The sequence below is a fragment of the Podarcis erhardii genome, assembly GCF_964252035.2.
Source record: "Podarcis erhardii genome assembly, chromosome: 4".
Taxonomy (NCBI): Eukaryota; Metazoa; Chordata; class Lepidosauria; order Squamata; family Lacertidae; genus Podarcis; species Podarcis erhardii.
The window spans coordinates 74,765,250-74,783,552 of NC_138508.1; the positions used below are offsets into that span (position 1 = coordinate 74,765,250).

Below are 18,303 nucleotides of genomic sequence, written 5' to 3' on the forward strand. Positions count from 1 at the left end.
TACCAACTTTCTACACAGCGCCTTCATTATCTTGCTTTTATATGGCTCGGACTGTTAATTTTTTTATTGCTTACAGGAACTGGGGGGATAATCAAACTTTGATCATATATTTTCTTTAGTACAGCCAATACAACAAATCATTTGAATTTCAGAAGAAGCGGTTTAATGGCCTGAGAAGTACATGGGTGCCTGGGGAAACAGAGAAATGGAGGAGCCTGGAAAAGAATCATAATCTTGTTCAGGATTGGCGCCTTCCTCCAAAAGAAGTTCTGTGCACTTAGAAATACCTATGGGGTGTTTTTTTTTTGTTTGTTTTGCATGGGTGGGAAATCTCAGGCCAGGCAACAAATGTGGAACTCAAGGCCTCTCTATCTGGAACTCACCCTAGGCAATACCTCCCTCCAGGCCAGAGCCCTCCCTGGCTGACTGAAATGTGCCATTGAACTCCAGTAATGCCTCTTGCTTGTACTTGGAAGGAGTATAGAAGGTTTTTGTGTGTGAATGTGTACTACCCTACTGTATAAAGGTAAAACATACATTTGTTGCTCCACCCAATTTGGTCTGTAGAACCTACCCACCGCTGCCACATGCCCCTTGGCAGATAGCCCAGAAGGGAATGTGATATTCAGGCTGAAGAAGGTTCCTCACCCCTGCTCTAACAGAATGGTCATTTTTGCTCTGTCAAGTAGGTAAACAAGCCTGTGAGAATGTTGTAGGCCTTTGAGTTGCCTCGCCCAGTGCTCTTGTTAAACCACTGGGTGCTGTTGCACAAGGGTAAAACAGTCTAAACATGTTCTGCAGTTTGATCTGTTAGAAAGACCTATTTCTCATTATTTTGGCAGGTGCCCTGGACATTCTTAAACATTCTTAAACAAGCACAGCTTGGGGGGGGGGGAGGATGGGACACATACCCTAAGGTTCATGACATTCCTTTTTGAAATACAGATTTCTGGTTTCTGTGTGCTAAGTTGGGCTATTTCAGATTTCCTAGCTCGGAAATCTGAATCTCAGCTGTTTATAAATGTTTGCTTCAAATATAAAATCAGATGTCACGGCCCTGAAATCCAAACCAGAGAAGAACCGAAATCCTCATTGATCTTTCCTGTTAGGTTGTCTCCTAAAATGGAGCTTTGTATTTTGAAAATGGAAGCCACAGATACAAAGGTCACTATTGGGTAGGCTCATCATAGAAGTCTCTCATAGTACTGATGGATGTTGACGTAGCAGAGAACTGGATGGGAGGCTATAATAGCTTAGTTAAGGTGCATCTCCCTCCCAAATGGTTGATTAACATGGTGAGTATTCCCTGTGAAAATATCTCACAGCATTCTGGGTGTTCTGGGCAATTTTGGTTATTCATTAATGGCTATCTGGTGTTAAGTCTGAACCAGCTGTGCAGTGACATGAGAGTATTGCTTCTGGTGCCACTAGATCTGGTCAGCACAATTTGTCACCCATCATGCTAAATGCGGTCCACTGGGGCTTGATAAGACCTGCTGAGATTTCTGCCTGTCTTTGACTGTAAAAATAAGGAGGATGTGAATGACTTGTTATGTCTGACAAGCTACTCTTAGCTTGCTGCGTTGTGCGGACCGAATCTAGATCATATGGATTGTCCCAGTTTCTCATTTTATTTGGCTGGTGCTGGGTTACTGAAAGTGACATGTTAACACATATCTCTTCCAGCTTGCAAACCACCTACAGTCATTTTATCTTTGGCATTTGAAGTGTAATTTTAGGTCTGAACCATAACTCATACACATCATTAGAAATCTCTTCATCTCAGATGGCATACAACTGAATGTGTGGTCTTCACGGTTTAAAAGCATTTTGTCTGATATAACTTGTAGTGATACGAAAGTTATTTCTATAGTGTTTGATCTGTGGTGGTTTGAGCTGGAGGTTTTGCACATGCAAATCATCGTGTAGTGTACAGAAATTAAGTGATGGGCATGCACATCTAAACTTATTGACACTGGAAACAGAAAGGCGTTTTTTAACCTATTATATGGGTCAGTGCAAGACAGTGTCAGTGCAACTCTAAGCGTGTTTACTCAGAAGTACGCCCCACTGTGTTATATAGGGTTTACTCTTAAAAAATTACAGTCTCAGAATTGTAGACTTGACATTCAGGTGGTAGAGTGACATGAATGATGGTGGAAAAGTAGGAATTCTTGAGGAATTTGCTCTTTGTGAATTCTGAAGGTAACATGTTGACTACCACTGATGTACATAAGCACGTGTTTATAAACTGCCATTGGAACCTTTCTTATTTGGGTTGCATTTTAAATATGTGCCTTCAGCACTGCAATATGTCTTTATTTTACTTAATCTGACATCCAATTCTTCAGCAAAATGTATTATTGCCACAGCATTCAACTAGAATTGCATTGTACCACTCTGATTAGAAGGCCCCCTGTTTTATTGTTATTCTTTTCTGTAAACCGATTGGTATATTTATTGACTAATTTGCATAATATATAATAATTTTGGGGAGGGGGAATACACCAGAGAAATTAACCACCCTAATTGCAAAGGGCAGCAACAGAACCCCCTGAGGTAGCACTCCCAGTTCCTTAAACAAATGACATTGAAATGCATTATGTAAATTGCCAGGGAAATTGCATCTTAAAACACAAACAATTGACACCTGAGGAAGTGGCAGGATTTGCACATGTAATTCCTCTTTATTTCTCTGTCCCTTGATGCTTAGGTAGTCATGCAGGATTGCTGGCTTTAGCAGTGACTTCCGTGGTTAAATGAATGAACATAACAGGCTGGTAGCTGAGTAGCCATGTGTGACCCTTGCCTGGAGTACTGTCTAGCAGTGATAAAATGTTTACATTACTCTGGGGTGTCTCATACGCTCAAACTGAAATTACTTCTGAAGTTTTAAAATGTGGTGTAGCGAGAGCTGTAGCAGTGCTTGTCTTGCTTAAAATTAGCTCCTTGCTGGAATCCATATTTTGTGATACTGTTTGTTCCTTGCATTGAGTTGCTTGTAAGATAGAGTAGGAGTATTATTATTATTATTATTAAAAATATGCTTGTGGCTGTGAATTCTCACCAGAAGCAGCACATAGGTGATTGGGGACAACTTCCTACCATCTCCTCTCCCTGCTGTGGGGAGAAATCCTGCAGCACTTTTCACATTTTTTTCCAGGTTCCCTGAAAAAGGTGGAAGAACCAGGATTGCATATCACAGGGTGTCAGGAACAGAACAAAAATCAAATGGAGGACCCAGGACCTCACTGCAAGCCCTATCATGGATGTGGACTGGGTAGAGTCAGGGCACCCTGGTGGAAAACCTGAGGCCACAATCCATGATGACCCCACTCAGGAGACTTGCAGAACGAGGGCGCCTGATGCCTCCTGACTAAACTCTTCTCCCTAGTTTTGCTACCCTTTACAGCTCAGTAGTAGAGATAGGAATATAGGGAACTGCCTTCTACTAAATAAAACCTGAACTTGGGACCTTCTACATGCAGAGTAGATCCTCCACTTGTTTCAAATGGAAACAAGTCTGAGCTGAAGATTAGAGGCATGATAACTTCGCAGCATCATCCATCCAATTTCAGAGTCCTTCTTGGAAGGAGGCTGGAGAAACCCAGCCAGATGGGTGGGGTGCAGTTGTTGTTGTTGTTGTTGTTGTTGTCATCTTAAGTTTGGTGAGAATCAAGATCTCACTAAGGCACAAGGATGGTGTGGCAGCCAGACTGATTTCAAAACCTGGCCATTGTGACTTGGAAGCTGCTGGTGCTATAATCAGGTCCTGGTTTTTAGTTCTAATAACCTCCTGGACAGCATCCCTTCTGTTTGGGCCTTAGCCCTGTAGGCTTCTGACTCTTGGTAATCCAGTTGGTGCTGCTGGACAGCTCCGCTGCTGTTCAGCTCTTCAGTTGTAAAAATAAATAAATGAAAAAACTTCCTGGCTCAGCTGATCTGCTTCCCTTGCCTAGATTGTAAGACTGAAACAGATCATGGAAATGAGGGAGCATCTTTCTCTTTTTTAAAGCACCTGTGCAGAGTAAAAATATTGCTATCATTCTCATTTTCTGCCTTCTGGCAGATTCAAACAACAACTTTGATGACTTAATTGTGTGTATGCGCACACACGCACACAAACACGATAAGACCATTAAGGTTGTGATTTGAACCTGCATGTTACATGATTCTTTTATATAAACCAGGCCTCTGGTTTAGAGCTTTGTGTAGCAGAATTGTGTTCTCTGGAAGTGGGATGGGAGCCATTAAGTCTAGATGAACCATATTGCTAAATATACAGTAGAGTTAATGTGGCAGCTGATCTGGTCATTACCATCTGGTCTAAGAGGAAGGTGGCAGGGTTGTGTGGGTGGGAGCGACAGCCAGAGCATTCATGTTACCCTCTTACTCCCTGAGCTATGTGAGGTTTTGTTGTACTGCCACAGGCTGAGCCAGTGTTGTGACTGCTGTCTCCACATGACAAACTCAGGCTGGATCAGATTTTGTTGCACTTGCTCTAACATGTTCAGGCTCAGCTGAGTGCAGAAATCCAATCTGTGATGAATTAGGCTCAAACTGGACATGATGCTAAATGTGTCATTGGCAACCATCTCAGTTTTTATATGTACATAAAATTAATAACACATATGGGAGGCAATTTTCATCAGGTACACAGCACATAGAAAGGGGAGTTTTACCCCTCTCCTCCCCAGTCAACAACAACAACAAAATTCCCTAGCAAGAATCTTCAAAGAACAAGATCATCTATGTATAAAAAAATAAGAAAAAGGTACCATACTGGTGAAAGGGAAACAGACCTACCAGGCAATCTGTTGAGGTAGATTTTCTTCTCTCTCTCTTTTTGCTTTTTAATCTTTCATGTTCTACATTATAACTGGTTTTCTCATTACCTTTTTCATGCGATAAGTTGATTGAGAAGTGTTGAAACTGTAAAAATGAAATTACGTGAAATAATTGATTTTAGAAAGTAAACAAAGAAATTCCCCAGTGCTCAAAAGAACAGCTTTCTCTTATCACATGGCATGAAAACAGGATTTGTTTTCATTCAGGGGAAAGTACAAAATGTTGCTCGAGTGAGCCACAAAGTACCTGCCCAATTATATGAATGATTTTGAGACTTCGACCTATCTCTGTGTGCTTGTGCTGGCAAACGAAGGCTGGCAACACTGGGCATTTCCAGATCATTAGGTTACTGTGCTGAGGCCTACAGAATCTTTGGGTGATCAATGGCGGCATGGGGACTAATTGTGGCAGCTGGCCAACCCATCTGGTTGTTTCCCTTTAGACTTGGCCAAAGTATAGCAAGGAAAGAAGCTATAGAACAGTGGCTCCCACATCACACAAATAATACACAAATCAGGACCTCAGTCTGAGTCATAGGGCAAATGTAAGGGGAAATCATGCTGTCCCAGTATCCTTGGAACTTCTAGTCCAGCAGTCACTTAACCTTATATCCTGCTGACTTGAAGCATTCCCACAATGGTGGGGATGAGGAAAAGCTCAGTTAATGATGCCAGGACATGAGATCCATCAGATACACATCACAAATGTGAAGGAGAGAAGTCATTGTGAGGCTGTTTACAGTGACAGGCCTCTGCTTCTTGTAACGAGTAGTTCCGCCCTAAGTTTTTGTTCTCACTGGAACTCTTCATGAGTTTGCTCAAAAGATCTGCTGTGTACCAATATGAGCTTTAGAACCGTATTAAGCCCCGTGCACTTAATACCATCACTGTGCTCGCAAGCAGAAGCAATTACCATTTACAGTGAAGTGCTCATTATTGCAAGCACAATGAGGCAAAAATGGCAGTCACGATTGAGCAGGGTTAACTATCATTACACTGTGTTCTACACCTCACTGGCGCCTCCGAAAACCAGTCTAAATATATTTACTAAATAAGTTTGTGACCAGCCCTCTAATTGGCCCCAAGTTCCATGGGGAGGCATGAGCAAGAAGGATGATTCCGAAAGGAGTATTAGCAGCAATTAATTCACGTACCATCGAGAGTTTAGTGCCTTGTGAAAAGTTATTTCGCAGACAAAGGCTATACATTTGCTTCTGTTGGAGGGGATGACTATTATTATACCCCTGGATAGCATGGAAGAAAGCCTTCTACTCTGTAAAAGATTAAAGAGACTATATCACTTTTTACATAATGCTGTATATGGAAATAGGATATGAATACTGAATGAACCTGGGGGATTTTTTTCTCTTTGGCAAGAAAGCTCTAACCTTCTTTAACCCATGTCAAACAGGCAGAATTGCTACAAGCTTTTACAGAATATTTGATGAAGATTTCCCCTATAGTAGCTTCCCCAACTTTAAATAATTTATTTCAAACCACTTGCCAAACATTGGAGGGGGCGGCGGAATACAGGCTGGCACAATCCTCCTTTTTATTATCGATCCATTACCTAAGCATCTTTTTTTAAAAAATCACCTTGGACAGAACATTTATGTTTAAAACTGCAGTGGTTTCTGAAGGCGCAGGCATGCTTGGTTTAAACAGAAAGTTTCTGGCATCATTAAAAAGGGGAGTTTAAAGAAATGCATGAAGGCCCAAATATTTTATAAGCAATGTGCCCATGTTTGTTATTGGGTATCATGGATGAAGATTCTGGACAGAAAGAGACAGTCATAAATCAGCTCTAGTAGTTGTCAGAAATCACTAGGATGGGTAGTTTACTTCCATGCATCCGTCTGAGAAGCTGAGCCATCAAAGAGAGAGTGCACTGAAGATGCTGGGTCCCATCTCACCAAAGATGGCTCTGCATCTTCTCTGGGTGGGAGTCTACCCTAGTCACATATAAAGCAGGCAGTGAGTTTGTACCCTGTTGTAAGAGCAGGTGGTGTGGTGTATGTGCAGGGCCAGATTTAGGTTTCATAAGGCCCTAAGCCACTGAAGGTAATGGGGCCTTTTATATGTCCAGCTGTTCTTTGTCAACAACAAATTGTCACTGCTTTTTGTGTTGAGTATATGCTATATGGTAATTTATGGACCTAATAGGTATCAAAAGCCATTTGCACATGTTGCCATGCAACTAGCAGAATGTAGGCACCCTATATATGGAAATGAGCAAACCAGTGATATTTTAGGGAGCAGGCTAGCAGGTGGGCCCCATTACTTACATCATAGAAGCCTACACTACACAAAACACTGTTGATGTATGTAGGTTTTATTTTATTTGTTTTTTATCTTATACAGTCATACCTCGTGTTGCGTTTGCTTCAGGTTGAGCGTTTTCAGGTTGCATCCTGTGGCGACCTGGAAGTACCGGAAAGGGTTGCTTCCGGGTTTCGCTGCTCACGCATGCGCAGATGCTCAAAATGACGTCACATGCATGTGCAGAAGCAGCAAATTGCAACCCGCGCATGCGCAGACAAGGGTGGCATTCTGCTCATGTTGCGAACGGGGCTCCAGAACGGATCCCGTTCACAACCAGAGGTACCACTGTATTCTGGAAATGTAAATCCAGTTTTTCCCCTTCCTTTAATTTTTATTGGGGCTCCCCGGAGAGTGGGGCCCTAAGCTATAGTTTGTTTAGCTTATACGTAAATCCGGCACTGGTGGTGTGTGTATTGTGCCTCCAATCCCAATGTTTGCCTTCTTTGCTCCATTCTGATATCCTGGTGAAACTCCTGGCTCAACCCTGACAGAGAGCACCCAGGTCACACACTGTATGAGAAGACTTGAAGGGGGGAAAGAAGCACACCAAATAAACATCCCAAATCAAGTCACTATTCAGTCTGACCTAGGAGCGAAAGTGATTTCAGTGCACTGAACCTATCCACTGAATGTTTTCCCATTGAGCCCTGTACAATGTTGAAGTAAACCTGCCCTTGGGTTAATGGCATGTGCAACTCAGAGAAGGGTCTGAAGGCATGCACAGCTTTTCTACTGATGAAGCAGAGTAAATCTGGACCATGGAAGTGGGGTGGGAGACTGCCTGTGTAAAACTGTTCTGAGCTCCTCAGAGGAAAAGCAGAGTATAAATACAGTGGTACGTCGGGTTACATATGCTTCAGGTTACAGACGCTTCAGGTTACAGACTCCGCTAACCCAGAAATAGTACCTTGGGTTAAGAACCTTGCTTCAGGATGAGAACAGAAATCGCTCGCCGGTGGTGCGGTGGCAGCGGGATGCCCCATTAGCTAAAGTGGTGTTTCAGGTTAAGAACAGTTTCAGGTTAAGAACAGACCTCTGGAACGAATTAAGTACGTAACCAGAGGTACCACTGTAAAATGAGGACACGCTTCATATTTTGATTGGAGGAGATGCAGTGGGGGGGGGGGGTTTGATGGATTCCATACCTCCTCCCCAGGTGTCTTTTGTACCCTCTTTTGATCAACAGAACAGGATTGCTGTACACAATCTTATGTACATTGCTTAGGGTTTTTTTTGTTTTTGTTTTGTTTTACAAAGCAGTTTATGAATACAGTACTTTTAAATAAAATGAAAATTCTAAATAAAATTAATATTAAGTAAGTCAACTATCCACTATTAACATGTATAGAATGGTGAAATCAAGAACATCACAATGCAGGTGGACCTATGTGTCCAATTTTCTTTCTTTCTTTTTAATACCCAGGAAAGATGTATTTGTTTTAACAAAATTTATATACCACTCGATTGTAATAAAACCTCTATGCAGTTTACAATAAATATTGACCATCAACAAAACAGTAAAAAAACACCAATTAAAACATTTAAAAGATAATTAAAAGAAACTATAAAAAAGATAAAAATGCATCAACACCTATGTTTCTGGATAGGCTTGTCCGAAACAAAAACGTTTTAAGAGAGTATTCTGGAGAGGAGGCAGTTCCAATAAGCTTGTCCACATTGCCAGGTTGTACTAAAAGGAAAAAAAAATGGTGCCTTACTGACAACCAGGACCAATTCTGATAGCACCATGACATTCAGGTTTCAACTGTTCTCCTTACCTAGAAATGTCATAGGGGATGCTTGGACAAAACTTCTGGTGTGTTTGAATGAATAATTTTGCTCTAGTATCCTCTGTGACAGGCATCCCCAAACTCAGCCCTCCAGCTGTTTTGGGACTACAATTCCCATCATCCCTGACCACTGGTCCTGTTAGCTAGGGATGATGGGAGTTGTAGTCCCAAAACAGCTGGAGGGCCGAGTTTGGGGATGCCTGTTCTGTGACATCGCAGAGGATTCTGGAGTGCATCTCTTAATTTGAATAACAGTTCACTGGCACTTCTAAAATATCGCTGCCCCAAGTGATCAGTTGCACTATTTTTTGCATTCCGGTTATCCCTCCTAATAATCTCATTATTTTCCAGCTATGTGTGCTTAGTGGTATACGAAGTATATTTCACAAGCTTTACTTTGCTACAAATGTCATTTAGGATTTTAACAGGTGGCACCATGAGCGCATATTTGATAGTTTCCACAAAAAATAATTCATTTCAAGTTGTAAAGCTTTCTAACTATTTCAGACCCCCCCCCCCCCCGGACCTTTTCACATGAGCCAACCAAGAGCCACCAATTAAAGGAGGCAGACTTTTATTATTAGTCATCTTGAAAGACTGCAGCTGTTCCCACAATCTTTTGTTTACCCTTTATTTGAATTTTGTTGTTTCTTGCTTGCACAGTCCTTGTTTAGACATTTTCCTTCATAAATTCAGCATTGACACTGATATCTTCAGAACCCTTATTTTTTTTCTGGGTAAGAAAACCACAACATATTAAAAATACAAAAGTCTCAAAAGCACACTTGCTATTTCTGTTACCTATTTATTTCCTCTGAGACTGCACAGTATATGTAAACTCCCTGTGTAGGAGGTATTTCAGAATTCCACATAAAGCATAACATAATAAATGTTGCTGGAATTCCTCTTTTCTTGACACTCATTGGAAACTGTCACAGAAACTTATATACCAGTTCCATAAAAACGAATACTGGCATGCACTACCACAATGTTTTCCAGCATGTGGTAGAATCCGCTTGGTAACTGGTCTGCGTGGGAACAATCCCAAAGGACTATGAATGCCCCCCTTACTCTCCTCAGGATGGGATATTTATGATAAGGAAATGTTGTGTTTTCCCCAGAAACCGGACAGCACAGTTTTAAATGGGCAACACAAATTGTGCGATGTATATATATTGCCTTTCGCTGTTATATCCAGCTGGGTGTAAACTTGCAATTATCAAATGAAGTTAGTGCTGTATATTAAAGACAGCTGTCTTATTGTAGAGCTTCCTTCAGGGGCTTCAGAGCAGCTGGAAACTATATTTGTGAAAGATTTCTGAAAGATAAGGGATTGGATCGAATGGTGTTGCTTAGCGGATGGTAAGGCTTCCACCCGTGAATTGGGGAGGGAAGCCATTTTCATCCATTTCCCCTCCCACCTGTAGCTCCACCCCTATATATCTGCCCTGGAGGGTCTCCAGAACAGATTTAGGGGAGCATAGGAGGCTGGAGGTGGGAGGAGGAATTACTGACAACAGCTTCTGCTCCTCTGTTCTGTTGATGGAAGTCTTACTGTTGACTGACACTGTTGAATACATCCCTGTGCCTTCTTTGTAGATGCAGAATACACCAAGTCAATCTGTTGGCTCTGCCAGCTGGAGAATCATAGTTATGGTCAAATATGAGCCTCTTTATTCAAGTTCAGCCTTCATAGGTGTTCGCTTTTGGTTCACAGCCAGACACATTGGATATTGGGTTAAATACAAGACTAGGGCAAGACTGCGGCCAGTTTCCTGGCTCCTTTGCCTCCGATAGGCAGATATTCAACAGGATTAGTATGGAGATGCAGAGACGGGAGAAGTTCCATTTTTTTAAATTATTGCTAGATGTGAAAGAGCCCTGACAATTAACCCAAAAAATTGTAGCAAACTGCTTCTGAGTACGTGTTACTGCACAACATAAACATGCTTTAATACACCTACAAAGAAAATGAAGAACTGCCTGTCTTGAAGAAATTCAGGTAAATGGTTGAAAGTCGATAAGGCTGTATTCATGCTGTTTTTTTTCTCCTTTTATGCAGGGTGGATTGCTATGCTGGGAGCAATATGGCTTCTCGTGTTAGCCAACATTCAGGATTTTGAGATGATTCTGAGTAGAGTGGAATGGGCAACACTCCTTTTCTTTGCAGCACTGTTTGTTTTAATGGAGGTAAGAAGAAGAGTTACACCCCCCCAATCCCTGTAAGTTTTGATGCCTTGAAGTCGATGGTAGAATAATAGAGTGTTAGGAGATCTTTGCATGCTCACACAGGAGAGGAGATTGCAATAGACCATTCCTTTGAAATTGAAGAGGCGTGTATGCTACAGCACTCTTGTTAATATGAGATTCTAGATTTCATTGTATATGCAACTTCAGTGCCTATTATTATGACAAGCGGAATATGTATGGAAGGAAGTCTTGTGTACTCATCCATTGGGTCCCAGTCAGTGTAGCCTTCACTGTACACCGTGAAAAAGAAAGCTTTGACCACCCTCACAATGTTACCCTTACTATTCCTTAGAAGGGAATGGCAACCATTTCTTTGTATTGCAGAAAGTAATCGGATGAAGTCAGTGAAATGGTAAAGCAAGGCCAAGGCTTTGCTTTTGCTGCTTCTGATGAATCCATTGCTTTGAAATGACAGAGACATGAATGCTATAGGTCTCTTTTGTTAACATGAGTTTCTAGATTCCATTGTATATGCTACTTAAATGCCCATTGTTATCACAAGTGGAACATGTGTGGGCAGAGGGTTTGTATATCGCAGATTACCATGCGCCGGTGCCTCATTCTTCACCAGAAGTTAAAAACCAGCCATTTAATTATACTGTAGAGAGTAAACAGGTTCGGTCAGGGACAGTGGCAGAGCAAGCCAATTGGGAACCTGGTGTGGTGTGCGTGCCCTGTACCCAGGGGTGGGGCCAGCTGCCCAAGGGGCAGGACGGGACGCTCCGTGTGGCCTCCAAGGAGTCTGCCTGCTTCCTCCCACTCAGCTGCCCTACAGCTGAGGGGGAGGTGGTGGGCAGACCATTTTGGGCAGCATGGAGCCTGCAGGCGCCCAAGCTACCACCTCACTCCCAGGAGAGACACGTGGCTCAGGCGCGCTGCAGGCCCCGTGATGAGTGCTGCCCACCATATTGTCACCCCCCTCAATGGTGACACTGGGGCGGCCACCCCACTGCACCCCCTTCCTCCGCCCCTGGTCAGGGATCCACTAAGGTAGGGCTAAGGCTTTCTTTGCTTCTGGTAGATAAACTGTCTGGGATAGGTTTTCTCCCTCTGCCACCTGTGTGCCAGATTGCATCCCATTGACTTTGAATTCAGTGGAAGCCACTGAGAAATAAGGAAGCCTTCACCTGCATATTTATCATTGCTCTCTTTCTTGGTGCCATAGAATCTGGGTTTTAAGAACCTGATAGAAAGAGAGAAATCATGTTGTGAATACCTTTCAGGAAGGGAGGAAGGTGTATGGAGGGACACATTGTACAAACACCAGAATCCTTGTCATTGAGTGCCAGCATGTGCTTTACTGCAACATGTTTGCTTAACCATAGTGCACTGTTTTCATGGAGAAAGTAGAGGAGGATAGTTAGGACAGAACTGAGACAGAGGCTATATCTTTTCCAAGTCACCTCAGCTGTTTGTTATCCAGGGCCTATGTGTCATGTTCACTCATGTTTCTACTATATGGATGCATGGACCAAGGGACCATTTTGTTTCCCCAATGCTGAAACGGGGCCTGAATAGAACTGTGCTCAGTGCATACCTTGTGTGTGTGTGTGTGTGTGTGTGTGTGTGTGTGTGTGTGTGTGTCCTTAGCAAGTGTAGTAGCTCTGATGTACACACAAAACATATGCAAGATTCCTTATTGAAAAAGAAGGGCTAACTCCATATTTGTTGTGCATGTGGAACTGTCATCTCCACTGAAGTGACTAGAGAAGTCTGAATTGGCCGCAGCTGCATATGTCATTCTGAAGACCACACATCCAGTTGCAGCATAAAGGAGTTTGCAGCATATCACTGTCTCCTGATAAAAGGATGGTGATCCTTAAAAGGAGTCTATACCCTTTAGTGTCATCAACCTAAGTTAGAAAGACTGCAGGACGATCATACTGTCTGTTCAGGCTTGAAAGAGCAATTTCTTCACAGTAGATTTACCAGTTTCGGTAAATATTATTTGCACAATCATATAGCCAGCTTGAGAAACAGAGCTCAGAGACAATGCAGGACATTGGCTATAGATGTTTAGTAGAAATAGAAACTTTTCCTGTGCTTGCCAGTGCTCCATTCCTATGTCTCTAATGGGGAAAAAATTAATTAAAAATGGCAAGGGGGAAGCATTTTTCAGGGGGAGCTGTTAACCACTCTGCTGATTCTCACCTTTAAGAGTCATTGAGTACCTAGACTGGCGTTAGGAGAGCAGCACAGGGCTGCGAATTCGGTATTTTCCTTGCAGTGTTCTGATCTATCCTTGAGAAACAAGCTGGTTCAAGAAGACGGAATCAGCATGTGTGTCTATACAACTCCAGCAGATGGAGTGTATTAGGGCTGTGTGCTTCCCCCAGAAATCTTATTCAGGACCCAATCCAGTGTGTTGAAATGAAACTCAAAGTGACTTACAAAAACGAACTCGAAAACTAGTATAAAGACAAGTATAAAACAACCTAAAATTGACAAGTAAGAGAGAGACATATATAAACAAATTTAGCTGTACCCCACCCCATCCAAAGATAAAAGACTAGAGAGATGCTACTGCATCTTATTCTTGCAGGGGTGTGACAGCATGAGAAAGCCAATTCAGAGTGCTTTCATCCATTGTTGTTGAATCATCCTTGAATGTGGATATGACCTTCAACCCTAATTTTTATCTAGGAATTTTGAAGATGGAACCTTGAGAGTCTATATAACCAGCTAAGCTACACTAATACCTTTTAGCTGGGGTTTTCCTTTTTTTTGGCAGACATTGTCTGTAGGTCTGACTGCTTATGGCACTCAGTTGTGGCTCGTGGTGGTGTTTTCAATGCCATTCCTCACTGAGTATTCAGCCCTTGACTTAACTGTGAAACAGAGAAAGAAAGTTCAACAGGTTTGAGCTACTGGGAATTAAGGTTATTTTGGTGTTTCTGTCAGAGGCATGTGTACTATATACTCCTTCTTTATGTCACTGCAAACATGATGTTTGCTTGTTATTTTATGTGTTTTTGGTTTACCCGCTAGAGCAGTTAATGCTTGAAACAAGCAGACAGTTGAATGTGTACTGTGTCTTGGAAACTTGAGGAGGATGCACGTTCTGATTCACATTTACTGTAGGTGGTGGCTTGGGTGTGCTACTGTTCCACCTGTATTTGCTGCAGTAAACATGTAGCCATGATTCTATAAACAGGAGATGCATATCACCATAGACTTGGTGGACATGTGTCATAGAAACATCTGTGAATCCAGTCTGCCATATAAAATCTAAAGCATGATTCCGCTGTTATTTCCAACATATGCAACAGCTGGAAAGAGCATCCATGTTAATTCCCATTGAATACCTGATGATGATGATGATGACCCACCCAGCTGGCTCGGTTTCTTTAGCTACTCTGGGCAGCTTACAGCATATCTAAAAACATAATAAAAACATCAGGTGTTAAAAACTTCCCGATACAGGGCTGCCTGGAAACACTGGGTGCATGTTATTGCAGCAGATTCACAGCAGTGTATTCAAAATGGACAACCCCCTTAAAAAACAAACAAACATTCAAAACACCATTGTTTGGGTGCCTGGGATATCAAATAATGGTAAAGAACATTCTGACTTAGGATGAAAGAAAAGTCAGTAATAGAATGTTTCAAGTTGATGGAGCTGTCTTGAGGGATGTGGAAAGTTCTTTTGTTTAGAAGAGAATGATATTTGAGATTTGTGAGGGTCTGCATTTCAAATACTAATTCTAAGAAAGTAACTGGCTATATACTTTTTTGCTACAGACCACTAGCTACCTTTACAGATGTGAAAGCTTTGAACCTAAGGCTTTTGCACAACTCCTGAGCTACACAACTGGGATTACTTGAAACAACTATGATGTCTGAAACCACTTGTGCATAACGAAAATACTGGAACAGAAAGGGCTATGTAGAGGTCCCAGAAATTTACTTTAGAATGCAGGTCATCTTTAGGAGTATCTCCTAAAAACTACAGACCACATGAAGACATTATAACGATCTCTATCCTGGAAATCCATGTTCTTATTAGTTTTAGCAAGGAGTGGGAACCCTCCCACCAATCAATCAATCAATCAATCAATCAATCAAACCTTTATTGCATTAGCATACAGCCATAGCAGGATAAAACAAAAATGCTATAGACAAGCAACCAAACAAAATTCAAAGCGATATTACTGGGGTTATGACATTTAAATTACCCTAAGACAATAATGTAAAGATTTAGTTGCCGGGGCCGGGAATCAAGAATGCGGATGTATATAAAGCATATAATGGCCCCCAAATAGGCTCGGCACATTAGGTTAAAAAAGTAATGAAAGAATTAAAACAGGACCAGGTCTAGGACACACTACCCAGTCAGAGTAGCCCTGAGTTTCAAGGCCTGCACTATAAAGATTGCCACCCCACGTGAAACTTGGGGATTTGCGTCCACAAGAAGCGATTTCAAACAGTCTTCCTTAGATGTAATGGTGGATGGGATCAAGCGGAGGAGCTTAGTTCTTATTAGCTCATAAATAGGGCAGTAGAAAAAGAAATGTATGAAGTCCTCTACTTCATTCATTGTGCATGGACATAGACGCTGAGTAATAGGGGTCTTAGAATAAATCCCCTGCAGGAAGGCCGTGGGTATAGAATGGAAACGGGCCATGGTAAACGCTCTTCTCAAATTGGGCTCCGTCAGGTCTATCAAGTAGTTGGCAAGTGATCTTACCACTTTCACTTTAGGGAGCCACATGGAGAGGCGAGCTGTGGTGGACTGTGCCCGGTCCATGGCCTCGTCTCTTGTAAGAATCCAGGCCCGGATTTTATGTTGATCCCAAGCTGACAGCGTGTCAAGATCTGGGAGAGAGTAGCGTGCAGTAATAGTCTCCATGGCCTTGGACCATTTATTGCTGTGAGAACAAGTTAAAAAGGCTTGCCTGGCTAAAAGGGAACCTGGGGCTTTGATTAATTTACAATAAAAACTAATAATTCTAATGTGGGCTCTCGCAACAATGGAGGGGAGGCCCAGTTCTGTTCTTAACTGTGCAGCAACCGAGCCCTTGGGGAGACCCAGTAACTTTCGTGCAAAAGAGTTTTGTAGAATCTCGAGCCGTTGTAGTGTTTTTAAATTCCACCTCCAGGTTTCAACCCCATACAGTAACATCGGGAGGGCTTTGCTGATAAATGCTTTTCTGATTGGTCCCACCAAACTATATTAACAAGAAATGGGGGAAAGCCCCCTAAAAGCCAACTAATAAATAAAAAAATAAGAAAGAACATAATTTCCCAGAGTCCTTGGGTAGGAATACAAATCTGCTCATGGTTCTTCCTGGTATATGAATGGATTTGGTCAGGTGGGACTGCCTGGGTTATTTTCAAAGGTGGAACTTTACACGACTCCCAGTGATTAGATTTCAAACAGTGTTCCAGAAGAAGAGATGTGATTCTTAAACTTTGAAGTATTGCTTCAAATGGGAATAGAATGTCTGCATTATTGCCTTTTGATTAAATGTGGTTTCCAGAGCAACAAGTACAAATCAGTGTATTTTCTGCTAGGAGTACTAATCTTTTCAATGCTGCTAGTTATGCTACATTTTAGGCTGATATATAGCAATGTAGGTAACAATTTGTTTTTTGCTGTTCTAGAGTTTCTAACTTCCTGGGTTATGCCAAATCAACAACTTCATCACATAATCATAGCTGCAGCTTCCAAGTTCTTGCTGTGAATTTTGCCCATACTGAGGTGGACCTGCCCAAAGAGAGGAAAACAAAAGAAAGGCAGGAGCCCCCCATTATTCAGGGGCTCTTAAGTGCACGTTTAACTTGATTTAATATGACCAAGCCCATCCTTTTGTTAGTGAAACTTCATATGCTGATGGCCCCAAGCCAGGGCTATTTGTCCTGAAGGCTCTATAGCCTTTCTGTTTACTGGATCTGGAAACTGAGCCAGAACTCTGAAAACTTCTCTGAAGTTGTTGACGAGATAACTACGGTAACTCTGAAACTGGGAGTGGAACCCCAGAACTTTCAGCCTCTCTGGGGAGCTCTCCCTGGTCCTGCAGAACCTGAGTTACCCATAACATTTGCCTATTGCCAGCAATTGAGTGCAATTGAACATTTGCCTATTGCCAGCAATTGAGTGCAATTGAACATTTGCCTATTGCCAGCAATTGAGTGCAATTGAAGTTCAGTGCCTATAAGGTGTGGTATAGTGCCTCATGGATTCCTCTTAAGCTGGCCAGAATAGGACCCTATTTTGGCTAAACTGAAAAGCTTATTGGTTGCATTCTGGCTCAGTTAAGGGACAAGGTAAATGTGGACCATCGCAGTTATTTTGTGAGGGACAAAATAGGCAAAGTTATAGCTTTAATAATTACATTAATAATTGATAGTGAACTTAATAATTAAGTAACCAACTTTTAGTATAATTCTTACCACGAGAAGTTTGTTCGATGAAAGTTTAATTGAACCAACTTCTCTTGGTAAGAACTGTAATAAAAGTTAGTGGATCAAATATTGCCTTGCTTATTGGTAGAATATCTGTTTTGAAGGGCCACCAAAACGGCAATACAACTCTGTACTAAGGGCTATTTTACATAAACATTTAAAGTGTTTATTTTATAAATGTTTATTTTTCCTCCCCACATCTAGGCTTTGGCTCACCTTCATTTAATAGAATACATTGGAGAACAGACAGCTTTATTAATAAAGGTACCATTTATAATAACATCTTACAGTGCAGAAATGGAGAAACCTCTTTGTTGCATATATACAAAGTATTATATTATTAAACTACAGTGTACATTCGGATGTCAGGGATACAAAGAGGATGCCTTGGGCTCTTTTATGTGTTACATTGCGTGGACAGGCGGATTCCTCCCAACTGCAGGCGACCCCCGCGTGGAACAATGACTCAAGACAACGTGCTATGGGATTAAAATTGGCCACAACTTTATTAAGTTTCAGATATAGGGAGACCTTGGCTCAGGCATTGGGCATTTATCCTTCCCAGTCCCCAGCTGGGGATCTGGGAGACTTCAGGGTTATCCAGAATGTGTGGGGATTGGCCTAGCTCTGGAGAACATATGTTCAAGCAGAGAACCCACCCCCCGTTTCATCGCAACGGGAGAGCAATG

General features: G+C 42.0%; 1 protein-coding gene across 2 annotated transcripts in view; it reads left to right on the top strand.

Annotated features, from left to right (window-relative positions):
• The window catches only part of OCA2 (OCA2 melanosomal transmembrane protein), a 165,788-nt gene that overhangs the window by 103,682 nt on the left and 43,803 nt on the right, over positions 1-18,303 (top strand). For both annotated transcript variants that reach the window (XM_081858972.1, XM_081858971.1), the window contains exons 19-20: positions 11,022-11,149; positions 17,819-17,878. In XM_081858972.1, coding sequence (XP_081715098.1) covers positions 11,022-11,149; positions 17,819-17,878 — 188 coding nt within the window. The remainder of the gene's footprint in view (positions 1-11,021; positions 11,150-17,818; positions 17,879-18,303) is intronic.